This window comes from Malaclemys terrapin, chromosome 2 (genome assembly GCF_027887155.1).
Source record: "Malaclemys terrapin pileata isolate rMalTer1 chromosome 2, rMalTer1.hap1, whole genome shotgun sequence".
NCBI classification, from domain to species: Eukaryota; Metazoa; Chordata; order Testudines; family Emydidae; genus Malaclemys; species Malaclemys terrapin.
This window is the reverse complement of record NC_071506.1, coordinates 68566621-68584493: the sequence shown is the minus strand read 5'-3', so window position 1 is coordinate 68584493 and position 17873 is coordinate 68566621. Positions and strand designations below refer to the sequence as shown.

The following is a 17873-nucleotide window of genomic DNA, read 5'->3' as shown; positions in this document are numbered from 1 at the left end:
CTAAATCTATAAATTTTGGCGCAGTAAGGCAAATTTAAATGAAATTTGTCTGCAATGTTAAGTTCCTAATTTTGCTTCCTTGCATTAAAAATCCATTCTCACTCAAATGTAGAAAAACATGGCTCAGGCATGGAAGTATTATTATCCCAATTTTACGACAGAGAAACAGAGACAGTGAGTGACATGGCCAGTGTCACACAAAGCAAGTTAGGATAGAGGTAGGAATTTAGAACCCAGATCTCCTGGCTCCTGATTTTGTGCTTTAACCTCGAGAAACAAAAAAGGAAATTGTTCATAAGGAGTAGATATAGATGTGAATTAGTGCAGGGTCTCTTTCTATGAGAATGATTATGGCCATGTTTAGTAGTATCGTAAAGATTGAGATTCTGGCAACTGCAGAAAGCTTTTTAAGCCACCAGATCTTTATATGCTTTGCCCATGAAAGGCATTACATACTAATGCTAAACAACAGTAATAACCAACTGCAGGTAGTTGTAACATTGGGCTACTTTCACCCATGGCTTTCTGGGTTGCTAGGAATGGCCAAATTAAAATTATTCCTCTAGAATAGAGCGGACAGAAAGAGGTGCATGAAAGAGTGTAAGGTGGGTTCAAATCTGTCAGTCAATGAGGTTCTTATTTACTATGAGAAATCTCATTGGCTGTTAGTGACCTGACAGAATATCCAGCTTTGCATTTAAGATCCAGGCCCACTAAAATAGAATAACTATATAGAGAGGATCACTACAGAGCTTTGGGACATTTGGTTCCTGGAAGATGTCATAAGAATAGGTTAAAAATTAACTTGTACAGGGACAGTTCCTGCAAGATGGAGAACTCCCAGTGGGAGTTGAGGGCATTCAGCACCTAGCAGGCAGAAGACAGTACTACCTATATTTAGTTTTTCTCTTACTACAGGCTTTTGCTTTCTTGACTAAATATGAGGTTGCCATCCCCTTATTTATTCCAGGAATTCATATTTTAGTAGCGTGTCAGTCTTATCACAAACTAAAATAGCCATCCCTTTTCCTTAATAAGTCACTTGTCACATTATAGTGGTATCTTACGGTACCTTTAGTGATGAGAATTGTTTTTCCTGAGTGAATCTGCAACACTGTATCAAGTCGATGGAACTGCATGTGGCCATGACCCCACTCCACCCATTCACTTTTAAGATCCACTATTGGATTCACTCCAGAATAAATCTCTCTTGCTGTTCAGATTTGCAAGACTGAAGACTTTGTCCTTGAAGCTTCTTTACCTCACATTCAGATAAAAGTAGGCAAACTTCTGGGTCCAAAAATTAAGTGGCCAACCTGTATATGAAATGGTTACTTACTGCAACTGTGATTCTTTGAGATGTGATGCAGACGTATATTCCACTTAGGTGTGTGCATGCTCGGATAATTTTGCCTAGCAGTACCCATAGAGGAGCGATGCTTGTGCCTCATGGCCATAGCCCCTCCCTTAGCTATATGAGGTGGCACAGCCCCCCCCCCCTCAGTTTCTTCACTTCAAATGCCCAGAGCCTAGACTCTGATGCAGAGGGCATGGAGGGTGGGTCATGGAATACACATCTGCACCACATCTTGAAGAACCATAGTTACAGTAGGTAGCCATTTCTTCTTTGAGTAGATGCAGCTGTGTATTTCACTTCGATGACTCACAGGCAGCACCCTGTGAGGCTGGGCTCAGTCTACCTAAACAAGGCTTGCAAGACCTCCCTACCAAAACCTGCATCTACTCTGGAAGATGTGGTGATGACATAACTGTTCATAAATGTATGTATGGACAACCATATGACAGCCCTGTCCAATATTGAGATGTCACTCAGGAACACTATTGACGTAGCTTGTGCTCTCTTAGAATGAGCTCATACCTACTGAGGAGGCATAGCTGAAGTTTTTTCATATGCAGTCATGGTACAGGATCTTATCCATTTAAAGAGTCTGTGAAGAGACTGCTTGCTTCTTCATATGATTTGCATATGCACAAACAGGCAAGGCAAAGCCCGAAACAGCTTAGTCCTATCCAGATAGAAGGCTAGACATCGCTTGACATCTAATGAGATGAATGTGGCTTAGGAAATAACAGGTAAATATACTGCCTGGTTCAAATGAAACTGAGACACCACTTTAAACAAAAATTTTGAGTGTGATCATAAAGTCACTTTGTCTTCAGACAATTGTGTACAAGGAGGCTCCGCCATCAGAGCCTGCAACTCTTACACGCTTCTTGCAGATGTTATTACTCCGCTTTCCACAACAGCGGAAAGGGACCCAGTGCCAGAGGCTCAAATGGGGGTCCCATTAAAGCTGCTAGGACTGTGTTAAGGTCCCACAGAGGAACCAGCTGTCAGACTGGAGGATGAAGAAGCCCTTTTAAGAATCTTGCTACCATGGCAATGGAAAAGACAGATCTTCCCTGAATGCTCCAGCATGTTGATATGCTGTGAGCACTCCTGCTCTGATCACAGACCTTCAACTTTCAGCAACCCCACATGTGCCCCCCAATCCATCAGAGAAGCATCAATGACAAGAGACCTGGTTAGTAAGGACTGGACACCCTGGCAAACCTTCTCTGAACACATCCACCACTGCAAGGAGTCCAGGACCAGTTGAGAAAGATGGGGGTAAAGAGTCGGATGGTAAATAGTCCCAAGTCACATTTGGAGAGGGTGAAGGTGCAACCTTGCAAACTGGACCATCTGCATGCAAGTGGACATGTGACCCAAGAGCCTCAGGCACATCTAAACTGCCATGGAAAGCTGAGACTGGAGACTGAGGTAAAGATGGTGAATTACCTGAAAATGGCCAGTTGGCAGAAACATTCTCAAACTCATAGAGTGTACTAGGGCCCCAGTGAACTCTATTTTCTGAGTGGGAACCATATTTGACTTCCCAGTGTTTAGAATGACACCCAGATGCAGGGCCGGCACCAGCAGAGGAAGCACGTGCCTGGGCGCGGTATTCCGGCCATTCTTGGGGTGGCACAGTCTGAGAAGATTTTTTTTTTTTTTTGCTTGGGGCGGCAAAAATGGTAGAGCTGTCCCTGTCCAGATGGCTGATGAAGTGCAGTGTAATGTCGAAGTGAGAAAGAACTTCCTCTCTGGACCTGTCCCTCAGTAACCAGTCATGCAGGTATGAGAAGATGTGGATTTCTCTCTTTCTGAGATGACCATGCATTTGGACAGAAGAGAATCCAAATGGAAGCATCATATACTGAAAATGGTGCTCTGCTATGACAAATAGAAGGAATTTTCTGTGACCTGGCAAAATCACCATATGAAAGTAGGCATCCTAAAGGTCCAGAGCAACAAACCAATCATTCTGAGACAATACGGGAAGGATAGTAAATAGAGTGACCATTTTGAACCTCATACATCTGATATTTTTGTTGACACTGAAGGTTGAGAATGGGTCTTAACCCTCCCCCTTGATTTGGGCACCAGAAACTATCAGGAATAGCACCTATGACTCCAGTGTTCTAGCAGAACTCCTCCCCCGCTCCCAAAACCAGTGGACCGCAAACCTGCTTGAGGAACAATACCTTGTGAGAAGGGTCCCTGAAGAGGGGCGGGAACGGATGGCGGGGAACTGGATTGCATAGCCTAATCTGACAGTGCTTAGGACCCAGCTGCCATGATCAAGCTCCAAACATTGTAGAAATGGGTCACCCTGTCCCCAAATGGAGGGAACGGGGAGAATGGAGCAATGACTGGAACACTGCTCTGAACCAAGGAGTCAAAATAGGTACTTGGGGGACATTTGTGGACTGACCAAATCCCAGACCTGACTTTCTCCTCCTATGGGATCTATGCCCTTTTCTGGGATAGTTCCACTGTCTTGGGGGGGAAGGAAAAGCTGCCCAAATGTGCGCCGGGGACAATACTGCTGCTGCTACTGTTGATCACCATAGTGGTACCTCTGCACTGCTGATGTATACACCCCAAGGACTAGAAGGTAGTCTTAGAGCCCTTGAAGGAGTTCAGAGTCTCATCCATCTTGGCTGAAAACAGTGCTTGGTCATCGAAGGGCAAATTCTCTATGGCCTGTTGCACATGGGGAACAATGCCTGAATTCTGCAGCCAGGAAATCCTTCTCATGGTCATCACCGAGGCCATCACTCGGGCCAAAAGTATCTGCATTGTCCAGCATGGATTGCAACAAAGTCTTAGCCACCAAGCAGCCTTTGGTGACAAATGACTGAAATTCCTCAGTCATGGCTTTGTGCAGCTGGTCTGCAAACTTAGACATAGCCACCCAGTTCACAAAGTTGTACTGGGACAACAATGTCTGCTGGTTAGCAATCCGCAAGGAAGAGGAGGTGTAAATATTCTTGCCCATCAGGTCCACTCATTCAGAGTCCTTATCCTTGGGAGGGGTCTTAAAGCTGCTCTGCTGGGCTGTTATTCACCACAGTTACGACCCCAGAATCTGGGGACAGATGTGAGTAAAAACTTTCACACCCCTGCACCGGAATGAAGTAGCGTTTCTCCATGTGCTTTGCTGCAGGTGGTGCCAAAGCTGGTGTGCTCCAGAGGACCTTAGCAGGTCTGCAAGGACTGCATCATTAATAGGGAGGGCTACTCTCCCAGGGAAAGATGGCTGCAGGATATCCACTAACCTGTTCTCCTGCAGGAACTCGACTTGAATTCCAGGGATGAAACCAAGTGGTGCCAAAGATGGTCCTGATGCCAGGGAGGTCCATTGTGCTGAGCTCAGCAACAGCCCCACTTCCACTGACTGTGAAAGGGAAACAGCAGGGTATGGTGCAGACAGTCCCACATGATCAACAGCCTGCCCAGACAATGGAGCTATAAAGGATGCAGCCTTGGCAAAGTCCTGGACTAAGGGCAAGGTTAGGACAGAAAGGTAGAGGTCTGTTGCTGGCTGCTATGCCACTGATGCAGAAACACCCAGTGCCGGCATTGCCCTTGTTGGTCCTGGACTCAGTGGATGCCCCAGGGCTGGAACCAGAGTCAACAATATGGTGTCTTTGACCTCCTTGCACAGAGCAGTTGGGGAGCAGTTGATAGGACTGCTCTGTCCAATGCACCAGCATTCGACCCAGGCTGATCTGTGCTCCTTCTGGAGGAGGGAGATAAGTCCCCATGTGACCTGAAGTGGCTTCAATCGGTCCTATGAAACCTTTTCCTCAGGGCACTTGACAGGGAACGACTCCATCTTTTCGAATGAGTTGCCAGATCCAGGACACAAAGTGGTAGCTCTCTCAGAACTCAAGGGTGACCTCCAATTTGACATGGGCCTCAGTGCCAAAGGAGGCCGCATGGTCTGTTCAAGCAACTGCTGCTTCAGACGAAGATCCCTCACCACCCAAGTCCATTTGGTGAACAATCTGCAAATCGACCACCACTCCTTGATGTGGGCTTCACCTAGGCACGACAAACACCATGTCGGGGGATCATTATTGGCGATCGCTCCCCACATGACAGAATGTTTAAACCCTGGTGAGGGCATCACCAGGGAAATATTTAAACTACAGCTAACTAACACTAAATCTAACTAACATTGCCGTAAGGGTACTAATTAACTATATACAACTAGAAAAGTCACTAAAAATAAAGGGAGTGTGAGGTGAAAACCACACAGAACTCTGACTCCAGCCATGGGCAGTAAGAAGGAACTGAGGGGGGGTCAAGGCAGTGCCACCTCATATAGCCAGAGAAGGGGCTATAGCCACGAGGTGCAAGCACCGCTTCAATACAGGTACTGCTAGACAAAATGCTCTGGCGTTCTGGGCACACACACACCCCCCAAGCGGAATACATGGTTGCATCTACTGGAAGAAGTAATTCTCTGTTGCACCAGTTTACCTCAACCTACAAAAGAACTTTGGTGCATGTATAAAGCAGTAACTGAGCAACTCCAATTATTATAAATGGGAATTATAAAATGTTAACAGCACATGTCAGACTGAGAAAATATCCTATAAAAATCATTTTTTGTGCTTGCACAGCACCTGACTTCAGAACATAAGCATAGTGGCTATCAAATTAATCACCCTGCAATCAACAAAAAGAAGTCCCGCAATTATGTCAATAGTTATCAGAGAATATGGAAATATTTTAACACTTACTTTTTATATTGAATATTTTTTAAACATTTACACTGTGGTAGTGCCTAGAGGCCAACCAGGTTGGGGTTCCATTGTGCGCGGTCCTGCATAGCATAGTATAATAAATGACAGCAAAAGGAACACATTTGGGGTATGTCTACTCTGGCAAGTTTCTGTGCAACAAGTTATACCACTTTTATTAAAGTGCTGGAATTAAACCGCTGTTGCGTGTCCACACTGTGCACCTTGTGATGGTGGAGAACATCCACATTAGCAGTTCTTGCAATGGCAAAGAGAGCAGTGCATTGTGGTAGCTATCCCACTGTGCAACTGGCCGCAGGGTGCTTTGGGAAGGGTTTGCAATGCCTCATGGGGCAGGCACAGCGTCACATAATGCAGGTTTCCCAATCCCATTATTCCATGGGCATCCTACTACATTGCCAGCTGCTTTTCAACTGAAGGGGGGGGCAGAATGTGTGACAGGAGAGTGTGTGTGTATGGTGGGGGAAAGAGAGACTGTTTTAGGGGACAGAGTATGTCAGAATGCTGTCTTGTAAGACAGACAGCAACAGGAAGCAACCAGTCCTGAGACAGGGGGAGGAGGAAACCCCAACATCAGTCCCTGCCCAGGGCTGGCTCCAGGGTCCTTTGCTCCGAGAGGGAGTGAGGGACCTGCTGCCGAATTGCCGCCAAAGAGCCGGACGTGCCGCCCCTCTCCATTGGCTGCCCCAAGCACCTGCTTGCTGGACTGGTGCCTGGAGCCGGCCCTGCCTCCCTCCCTCCCCAGCTCTCTGCCCAGCACTCTCTCTCTCACACACACACACACACACACAGGGCCAGCTCCAGGCACCAGGCAACCAAGCACATGCTTGGGGGCGGCACCTGGTAAGGGGCGGCGGGGGGGAGCGCGGTGCGGCATTCCGCGGGGGGGGGGGGAGACGGGCTCCAGCGGCGCGGCGCTCGGGGCAGGGTTCCGGCGGCGTGGCGCTCGGCAGGGGGGCAACGCGGGGCGCGGCGCTGGGGGGGGGTGGCGCAGCGCTTGGCGGAGGCTCGGGGGCAGCAAAAAAGTTAGAGCCGGCCCTGCACACACCCCACACCCCTCCGTGTTCAACAGCACAAGCATTCCACATTAATGGTTTGCTTTCTGTCCCGGAGCAGATCAGCACAGCACACAAGGGCTGTCAGAAACAGAGCTTTTAAAGGGGAGGGGTACATGCCTTCAGGGCAGCCAGCCGAGTTCACAACACTTGAGGGATTATGGGACACTTCGGGAGCTAACTGATTGCTTTCTGTGCTGTAATTTGTTTACCCTGCCAATGCAGCGCTGGAGCCTATGCACTGTAAGGCTCACGACTCTTGTCGAGGTGGGTTTTTTGGAATGCTGCAACTGAGGAGTTTCTGCGCACAAAGTGGCTTGGCAGTGTGTACACCTCAGGAGTTACACCGCAGAAAGCTGCTGGACTGCGCAGTAACTTGCCAGTGTAGACAATGTCACAAGAAAGGACTGATTGAAAGACATTTGGATCTGGTCCTTAAGAAAACACCACCAACCGAATAATTTCCACACCCCAGTGAGTAACTGAGCCTCCAAGTTCCAGTGTATTGACAACTGTGTAACACTGGTAAGATCAAAGAGTCAAGGATGGTTTTAGCCCATAGGTGTATACGTATAAGATACACCCATATCTATGGATTGCCCAAGAAAAGGAAATAAAAGCACTTCATGTACACTGACTTAATAGATTAATATAAACTTCACTTTCCACTATTTCCTTTGAATTGTTGATAACTACTCCTCCGCTCTTTTATCTTATACTCTCTGTCAGGCACAGAAAAAGCAGCATAAATGTTGAAATGGTACAAAGCAAGCTATTTACTCAATGGGGTGTTGAAATTACTCAATTTTGATGGCGCTTAAAATTCCTGTTGCCATTTAAGAATAGCCTGGGAACTGGGTGCAGGCTACAAACAAAGCAGCTTTTCTCTGCCTTAAAAATCACTTCTAATTTTCTGAGAACAACTGTTTTATAGTAGCAAGGAATGCGAAACAAACTGCAATTAAATGTTCTATTTATAATCCCTATTCACAGAATGTCTTTCCTCAAAATAGCTCAAGTGCTTTCCACTGAAAAATTATGAATAGAAACAAAAATAACAGTCCACATGAGTCATGTGGCTGAGAAGCAGAGACTTCACTATTCACAGCCCTTTCAATACTAGAATTAGAATGAACCATTATGGGACTAGGAAATGAGTCCCAATGCCTGGATGCCCAAAGTCTGTGCTGCAGTTACAACTTAAGTCACATACTTGTTATCCTTTTGGAGCCCGAGATAGATGTAGCTATGTAAATAGTTTGTTCTCTCTGCTCTGCACTTTTACACTTTTAGGGAGTCTTCCTCTCTGCAGGAGTAGCTACCAGTTTGTAAGGCACAGTAAATATTGCGTATTCCAAAGGAGGCAGAATGCTATCCTATGGAGACATTTGTTCTTTTGCCTCCTTCAGTCTAAAATATGTCATGCAGAAGCATATTCTTGCTGTTTATGGAAAACACAACTTTAAAAACAAACAAACCAGGATCAATGGTCACTATTAGGTCCTTCCCTCCCTCCCCCCTTTAAATCATGAGACCCAGGGGATAAGGTGATATTATAGTTCTTTTACAATTATGCTGCTTCTCCCTTTACAGAGAAAGGGAATTAAGGTAGCTCAGTGATTTGAAGGCATTACATAAAATGAGCTGCAGTGAGTAGTGTGACCCCCGTACTCGACTTAGTTCCAGCAAAGGTTCTCCACCTTTCCACTGTGTGGACTACTTTGTAGGAGACAACGCATCTCTCCTCCTTCCCAATCTTCAACTGCACTGCTCGGTCCTTAACATTTTTAAATTCTACAGACCTGTGGGGAGGTCTCCGCAGACTATAGACAAATGCTTGAGGAAGGAAAAGGTTAGAACTAATTCAGGTAGCAAAGTTGGAGGTAAGATATAAGCCATAAGTTTAAAAGGAGGTGAGCAAATGAAATAGGTAAACCTAAGTGATAACCATACCTTTCTTTCATGTAATAATGCTAAAGATAAACCAAGAAATTGATTTCAAATGATTCCCCAGAAATTCTATCAAGCTCCCGGGGTTGTCAAGTGTGGTAAGAGCTTGGAAATCCAGTTACACTATGGATAGTGCCTTATAATTTACTTGGTGCCTTTTTCTCCTGACAAATCCAAAAGTGCTTTACAGAGGGAGAGGGAGAATAAGATCAGTTTATTCCCCTCCCCTATAAGACAGAATATAGCACCCACTCTGTGAAAGGAAAATACACAAGCTTTGGAAGTTTTAGGTCTAGAAACAAGGATAGGTTCTCTAACTGAAAGCGCTGGGGAATTTAAGTGAGCTAGAAAATTACTACTAATACACTGGAATTTGACCAGGAAGAGGACTTGACACCTGCTTCCATTGAAGAGTGCTGAGAGAGCTTTCAGTGAGCCTTGGTAGGGAGACTTAGGCATGTATGTAAGCCTCATATTAATCCTGCAAATACTGAGTTTAATGCTTATTACCATGAACAGTCCCAGTTACAATGCTGGCCACACTATGTCAAGATATATACTATTAAGCATAGTACTTATTACCATAAGTAGCCCCACTCAGAGAGCTAGTCCAGAATGCTAGTGTTTTCTGGATTGCACCATACATTTTGAAGCACATACCAAACTCCCTCTAGATTGCAACTGAGAAACTACACTGGATAACCAAATTCTCCTGGCAACTGGAGCAGCTTTGTTAAGGTTGCTGGATTTACACTGATGTAAAACTAGTGCACGAGGAGAATCATGAAATAAAAGGGTACAGGTAATTTCTATCCCTTTTAGGTAAGGTAAACCAAATGTGTGTAAAATATTAAATATCAACAATTTGATGTAGTTTCAAGCTCTTCCTTATATAAACTTGACTGAGTTATCTGTTTGCTACCTTGCAGTCTTACTGTTAGGAATCAAGATGAAGAGAGAGCAAGGAGGACATCCCATGAACTCAGAGCAGAGAGTATTCCAAACTGTGAGGAGAGGTATCCTTTCTTTCTTTGAGCATTTATATATATATATAAAACAGCTAAATCTGCAAGGCAAATGGTTTGAAATGCACAAATTACTCCCCTGCTGCCATCCATGCACCATCTATTTAAATTCAATTCTCAGCCATCTCTAGCTGAATGTTACTAACATTCCCACTCGAACCTTTCATTAATTCATAGCCTGATCCAAAACCCATACTTAAAAAAAAATCTGTATTGGGATAGCTTACACTGTACGGTGGTACAATAGCAACATCATAGTAAAGACGGAATCTCCCATTCTCCTACAAGTCTAATTTTTTCCTCCCTCATTTCCATAACTTTTGTGAAAAACTTAACCAATCCAACTGGTAGTGCCCAGCTTTCAATAAGGAATAATAAACAAGGGAGAACATAGATCCTATCATTAGTCAGGCAACTAATTAACTTTTGCTATCCTTTCCTGGGTGCTCAGATGCTATGATGGGGGCCTATACAAACCAAGATAGGAGTATAGCTTTTGCGGTAACAGCTATAAACATATTAATATCTTGGCCTTCACTGTACACATATTTATACCGTAATGGCGACACTGACTAACCAAAAAGACAACTGTGCATCTGAAGCCTAGAAAACATGTTCAGGGGTTGCATAAAGTTTTTTTGTTGTACATTAACTTCAGGCATTGCTTTAAAATAAAGCTAGCGTACGTCATCGGAACATTTGATCACATTTTATCTGCCACAATCCTCCGATCCTTAAGTTTACTAGAGCTTCACAGCAGGGTGAGAGTATTGAGTATCAGTTAACAGTCCAAACTACCATGCATTAGACTCATGTAAAGCTCACTTTTTTCTTTCAGTGAGAGCAAATGCCTTGTCTAGTGACTGAATTTTGAGTAACTAGCATCAATATCTCCTTTTCTATTCTCTCATTCAAGTCCCACTCCTACTCTTGAAGAAGTAAATGCCTGGGCTCAGTCATTTGACAAGTTAATGATCACTCCAGCGGGCAGAAATGCTTTCCGGGAGTTCCTCCGAACAGAATTCAGTGAAGAGAACATGCTTTTCTGGATGGCCTGTGAGGAGTTAAAGCAGGAATCCAACAAGAGTGTCATAGAAGAAAAAGCAAGGTTAATCTATGAAGATTATATTTCTATCCTTTCTCCAAAAGAGGTGTGTGTCCCTCCACAGGTCATTCTTTAATTCTGCATTGCACAGTGGTGGTTGTAACATGAATAAAGGCAAAGACAGCTAAACCAAGGGATACAGGTCTTATGACATTCATTGCTAATAATTAGGCTTGGCAGAATTTGATTCTTGTTTGTTTATAACTGAGATAATATCTATTTTAAGCTTAATTTTTATTTACATTTTCACACTTCTGCAATATTATGGGTTTTAAGCATTTTTCAATCTTTATCCATTTACATTTTCACATTTGCAGGAAATTATGTCAGGGTCAGACAATTATTTAACGACAGCAGACCCTGGGGTTCAAAAAGCTAATGCTTTATAATTATTAAAACACACAATGTCAAGATGCATATCAAAATATACAAAGTACATTTCCTTAAATCCAACTAAGTTCTCAAGCAGCATTTTTCTTACTTTGCCTATCTGTAAATTTTGATCAGACGGAAATTTTGGTTTGTGTAAACAGTGAAATTGATGCTTACCTACATTTACTGATAAAAATTTAATCCTTCCAAGCCTACTAATAATGGAGACTTAGAAAGTGAAGGCATAAGGGTGCCATGGTTGAAACTATCCTCCATCTTCCCAGTTAACAGACAAAGCAGCAGATGTGGTACTATAAAGCACTGATTTTAGACACCTGTAATTTCTAGGCATAACAGGGCAAAGAGCATTGTCCTCGCTTAAATAACCAAACAAGCTAGGTTTTTTTCTTAGCAGTTAAAAATGAAATGGGAGATCTTAACATGTTTAAAACCTTTAACTGTAATTTGCTATAAAATTTAAAGGAATTGCTCAAATATAATCTGTTTTGAAAACTCCAGCTATACAGCAAAAGTTAACCATAAATAAAAGTTTATCTTAAAATTAGCAGATATACAAAGCTATCTACCGGTATGATATTGGCAAATATTTTATACACTGAACATTACACTACAACAAGGTTGAGTTTGTTTAGTTGGTTTCTCGTTCTGAAGAACTATAAACTCAAATATCAGTCAAAAGCTTATTAGCCAGAGTGGTGGAAAAAGCACTACTTGTATACAGATACAAGCACTACTGAAATCTAGTAGCTGTTAACACAATATCTTTGAGACTGCCACCTCACTGAAATATAAATTTTCACAATATCGCTTTCACGGAACCATGATATAACTATTTGCAATTCATGTCTAATTCTGCCTGCTCTTTAGTAAAAAGATTTGCTTAAATAACATTTCTACCAAGCTGCAGCTTCTTTCTGGTTAATTCTGCTGCTATGAATTCAGCCTCAGACAACACTTATTCCCAAGGAAACAAAAGCGAGTCACACAAAATTAAAAATTCACTGCACTATTAAGCAGAAAGAGCAAAAATTCCAGCTGTATTGTCAGAATTTAGCACAAATAGGATTCCAGACAGCATTGTTTAAAATAAGGCTGTCTTTGAGAGGATTCCACTACTTGAGAAGATAATTGCATCCGAAGTTGGGCGTGATAATTCTCTCTATGTATATCTGAGACCCTTTACACTTTTTCAGAGGTGAAGATTGAAATGGGAGGGGGGGAGCTTTAAGTGGGTAGAGCTGGAAAAGTATGTGCGCTATTACCAATGTCAACAAATGCTTTTTTTAATGCACAGGTCAGCCTGGACTCCAGAGTAAGGGAAGTTATCAACCGAAATATGCTGGAACCATCACAACATACTTTTGATGATGCACAGCTTCAGATTTACACCTTAATGCATAGAGACTCCTACCCACGGTTTATGAACTCTGCTATTTATAAGGACTTGCTTCAGTCCTTATCTGAGAAATCCATCAAAGCATAATATTTTTTATTAATGTATTTATTAAAAAAACAGAAATGGAACTTTGGGCTACATCAACCAACAGGGAATTTAGAGTTAATAGGATATCTACCTGAAAATAAACTCAGGCATATTTTAATATGGACTGTCAATGTTTTAACCTGCAGAGGGCTCTGACACCACAACTAACTGCAGCCTCTGATCAACTTAAGTGACACTTTGCAAAGGAGAATGTAGAGATAGTTAGATGTTTAAAAAGTTGTATTTTTACAATAGCAGAATGTACTTGGACATGAACTAATAGGAGAAGTTAAAATTACCACTCTGGAAAGAAATAACTCTCCAATATATTTTTTTAAACTGTTAGATATGACTGCTCTCACCTTCCCCCCACCATTGTGCAGCCACAGTAAAAATACTTGCGTGTTGATACCTGGGTGACACTAGACTGAAGCCTCACATTTTATAATAGTACAACCTGGTCACTACTTATGAAGTGGAGATGGTACTTGTCTTGGAGTGGCTACCTGATACATATAAGCAATGTGCTCATGACAATGAAATAGAACAACCTCAAGTTTATGGAAGCTAGTGGTTTGGAATAATACTGCCTATAAAATTCTCTTATTGAAAAGTGTTATTTTACTATCAGAGTCTGCTGAAAACATTTGTAAGTTCAAACTGTTAATGTTTATAAAAGCTGAAGAATATAGGAGAGGGAAGAACCTGGGCATTTATAATCAAATAAAGCACAAGAATTCTCATGTGTTGTTCTCCTCACTGCAAAGGCAGATGCAAAAAATGGTAATTAATATTTCAGTATTTAGTCCCTAGAGCTCTGCAGTAGCAGCCATTTGATGTGTTCACAGACGTTGAAAATCCTAAATTACAGGCCAGATTGTTTGGGGGTTGCTTATTTCAGAGGTGGTATTCATATACTTCATACAAAAGCAAGTTAAATCAAGCTTCCAGGGATATGGCATTAATTCAGGCTCAGAAGACCTCAAAGTAAAGCAGTATTCTTCCACAAGCTTCACAAGCTTCCTACTTGTATTTCTGGTATCTCTAATATATTGCACTTGTATATGCTGATTAGTGCTTTTTGCCAAGCCTCATACCTATTACCATATGGCATTTCAACACACCCCAGAATTAATCATCATAGCTAAATCTAGGAAGAAGTTAAACAAACTGCCTTTAAGTACCAATTTATAGTTCCATTTTTTACAGAGTTGCTTAATCTATAGTAATTAAGCCAAAATACACTGCAGTTTAATATAATTCCACTACATACATTTTAGTTTACTGTAGAATTCCCTTCAGTGGTAGTTTCCTGTGTATTGATTTGAATGAATGCAGTGAGATGTGAAGCACAAGGTACGTGGAGAGAAGGGTGGAGACTGAAAAATCATTGCTTTAAAAGGGATTCATACAGGTAGTTTTGCATTGCTTTTTCTGGGAAGCTATTGCAATCTTTCTCCAGCCTATCAGCAGTTCTCCCATCTGTGCACTATGATACAAACACTAAACTCCTTCTCACTGGGGGAAAATTCAGGCATGTGCTAATTTCCTTGCTTGTTCAATGCACCATGCAGGAGATACATTTTGGTCTTTCAGTGTTAATCCCATTAAAAAAAAATAATAATGAGCTTTGTCACCACACAATATCAAGGGAGAAGACCTGATACAAGGTAAGTTGTAAGCAACAGCTGTGGCCAAATAGTTTCCATCATCTATTTCTATAAAAAACACAACATTTAACATGTCAGTTTGAAAAAAATGATTTAAGCAACATTTAACAAGTAACACTGCAAAACAGTGCTGCCAGCTGCCTTGCGGGGTTGGATGACTCAGTTAAAAAGAAAAGAGCTCTTCTAGGTCACTGGTTAAAATCTGGTCCAAGTCAGTAGTGACTGCCAGTTGTTACTAGAATACATTTAGCGGCTGGTTATGTCAAATTAGAGGTCTTAGTCCAGTTCATTGACATATCCACAGCATAAGACAATATTCAAATTAATAGTTTCAGTTTACACCAGATATTAACTGGCATGCTGGCTAGTACTCTCAGCGCTAGCCAAAGATCAAAATAGGCATGTTGGTGAGGTAGCACTGGGAGAACTTGGACTATCATTGATTATGCTGTACTTACATATTAATTTGGTTGTGTCAGGCCTTTCAGAAGCACCAAGCTGACAAAAGAAGTTAAACTAGGTCACTTTCAGCTTGCTAGAGAGATCAGATATATTCATCAGAAAAGTTCAAAGCTGTGTCATTTCATGAAACTGACAATTTAGTTTTGTTCAATGTTTCCCCCATCTTTTTAAAGATGCCTCATTAAGAGCTAGGAGACAAACAGAGCAAATGTGCATCATATAAAATGCAATGGGTTCTAGCCTATTATACTCGATGGAAGAGACTTACTGAAATTAGAGAGATACTGTCCAGAGTTTTTTTAAAATGTATCAGACTATTAACAGTGAAAGTATTTTAAAAATCTAATTTGCTCATTTCTACTGCTCGTTTTTACTTTCTGCATTTCACTTCACTTGGACAATTAAGCTAGACTGGTCAATTTCTTGGGAAATGAAAAGTTAATGGAAACTTTCCATTCATTTCCGGTGTGATTAAAACATACCCTCCTGTCACACAATTTCAAGATATTGGATCTAAGCCTCTTGACAGCATCCCTTAAGTATTACATTTTAGCATTTCTTCATTTTAACTGAATTTTATATATGATTAAATAAGATTAATTAAATCACACATAAAAGACAGCTTATTCCCTGCATTTTGTTTCACTATTTGTAACTATGCATAAACTCATCTCAGGTGAAATATACTAACCTCTTCCAAGGGCCAAGTTTAGGTCCCATTGAGTTAGGAAATACTAATTAGATTGTTACAGAAATATGAGGACAAAGTGATCATATCTACACAAGTTATACAGAACAAATGAAGTCAAAACCATTATCACAGGATCAATATATCCTGGCTTGAAAATAAACATTGCTGGTTTGCGTTGGCATTTATCTAGCAGCAGGACATCATTAAGCTGCACTAACCTTCTATTCCACTGGTACTAGCTTTTAAATGTCTGCACTTTATATACCAATAACTCCCACAGAACATTCATACTGTTAAAGAGTGTTCTTTTCATGAACCTGCTAAGCAATATTAAAATTGCATGGACCCCCTTCAGCCAACACATCAATTGATGCAATCCACATTGTGCTTTAGATTGAACTTTAAATTCCAAATTCATTAGTACAATATAATGAAGTACAATATAGCAAACGTCTGTAGGTTATACATTTTAAATCACATAAAAATTTGTTCCAGTAGCATGGTATATCTAGGTATCCTTTCTAACACGAGAGAGCACTTTGAGACACAAAGAATGACCATTAAAGCCTTCTTAATATGAAATTTAAAAACTAATAATTCACCCTGAGAAATTGTGTTTAACTTCTTCATCTAAAGACATAGCCAAGTTTTAAACTATTAGTAAGCATCAGTCTCAAACTTGTTAAAGAGAACACTTTTCATACTAAAACACACTACAATAACTTTATGGGGACTGGATGACTCAATTTAATTCAGCAACCTATCTCGGTCAGTAGGGACTAAGGCCCTTAACTTGTCCCATTGTAGCCAATGGGAGTTTTGCCCAAGTAGCTGTAGGATCTTGTACCGGAAACTGTTACTACCTACTGGCTGTGGCTTTAGATGAAGAATATCTCATTCCAGTTCTTACAAGACTCTGAACTGTGATACAGGCTTTAGTGATTTGCGGATTTCCTGTGGAAAGTGTCACAAAAAATGAGCAGGCACGGAAAGTGAATTATTATTGTATCAAGGGAAGCTATCCTTTCATGTAAGGGTAGAGATAGGTTGAGGGTAGACAGAACGTGAGGAACTTCGTACACACCACGCTGTGCCTGTTCTGTAACTAACTGAGATTTCCACTGCTGTCAAAGTCCAGCTGGCACCAAAGTCACAAAGACTACAATTTGTTAGACTTGTCCTTTCAGAAATGCCCAAAAACAAAGGACAGACACACGGACACTAAACATCTATAATTAAAGTCATTTTGCTGTTGTCTAAGGCAACTTACAATTTTCAAGTTATTTTCAGATACATAATTAAAACAGTCCTGCTAAATTTTAAATTGTAGATTATTCTGTTCACTTTTCAAGTCAGTTTAATTTTAAAAATATCTTTCTGAATTAGAGCAGAAATATCTAACAAGTAGAATCCAAATTCTTTCCATAAAATTATGCAATAACCTTTGAAACATTTGAATAATTTCCTCCTTTTTTAAAAGCAGATGTGTCTATAACAAGCTAAATTCTTATCCACATTTATTTTCCCTTCCAAAAGAATAGACTATTTTTCTCTTTCAATAGGAAATAGTTTGATTTGTAATGCAAAATTAAAGTATTTAGCAAACTCTTTTTTGGGTCTCACAGCTTAAGTGTTTTCAGAATTTTAACCCTGCCTCATTTGAAACCATGTCTCTACCATTACAGAGCAAATCAGCAAAAGAAAAATTCTGTCTGACTATTCCAGTTAAGGAGTTTATTCTCCAGAAACTAAATGGATTTACATACTACAGCTACCCACAAATTCCTCACGAACTGATTGGACAGACCTTCCCCACCCCAGAGCTTAGATAAATATAAATATAGAGGTTGCCAAAAATGCAAGAATCTTAAGTCCTCTAACCATGCTGGCTCTTTGCTAAATAGCATTTGCAAAGTGTT

General features: G+C 41.3%; 1 protein-coding gene across 4 annotated transcripts in view; it reads left to right on the top strand.

The window, feature by feature from the left end:
• Positions 1-13172, top strand: part of RGS20 (regulator of G protein signaling 20) — a 42449-nt gene extending 29277 nt beyond the window's left edge. For 3 of the 4 annotated variants that reach the window (XM_054018340.1, XM_054018339.1, XM_054018342.1), the window contains exons 3-5: positions 10055-10141; positions 11067-11301; positions 12943-13172. In XM_054018340.1, the coding sequence (XP_053874315.1) occupies positions 10055-10141; positions 11067-11301; positions 12943-13131 (511 nt within the window). In that variant the 3' untranslated portion in view covers positions 13132-13172. The remainder of the gene's footprint in view (positions 1-10054; positions 10142-11066; positions 11302-12942) is intronic. The other variant, XM_054018343.1, reaches the window with a different exon arrangement.
• Positions 13173-17873: the final 4701 nt, after the last annotated feature.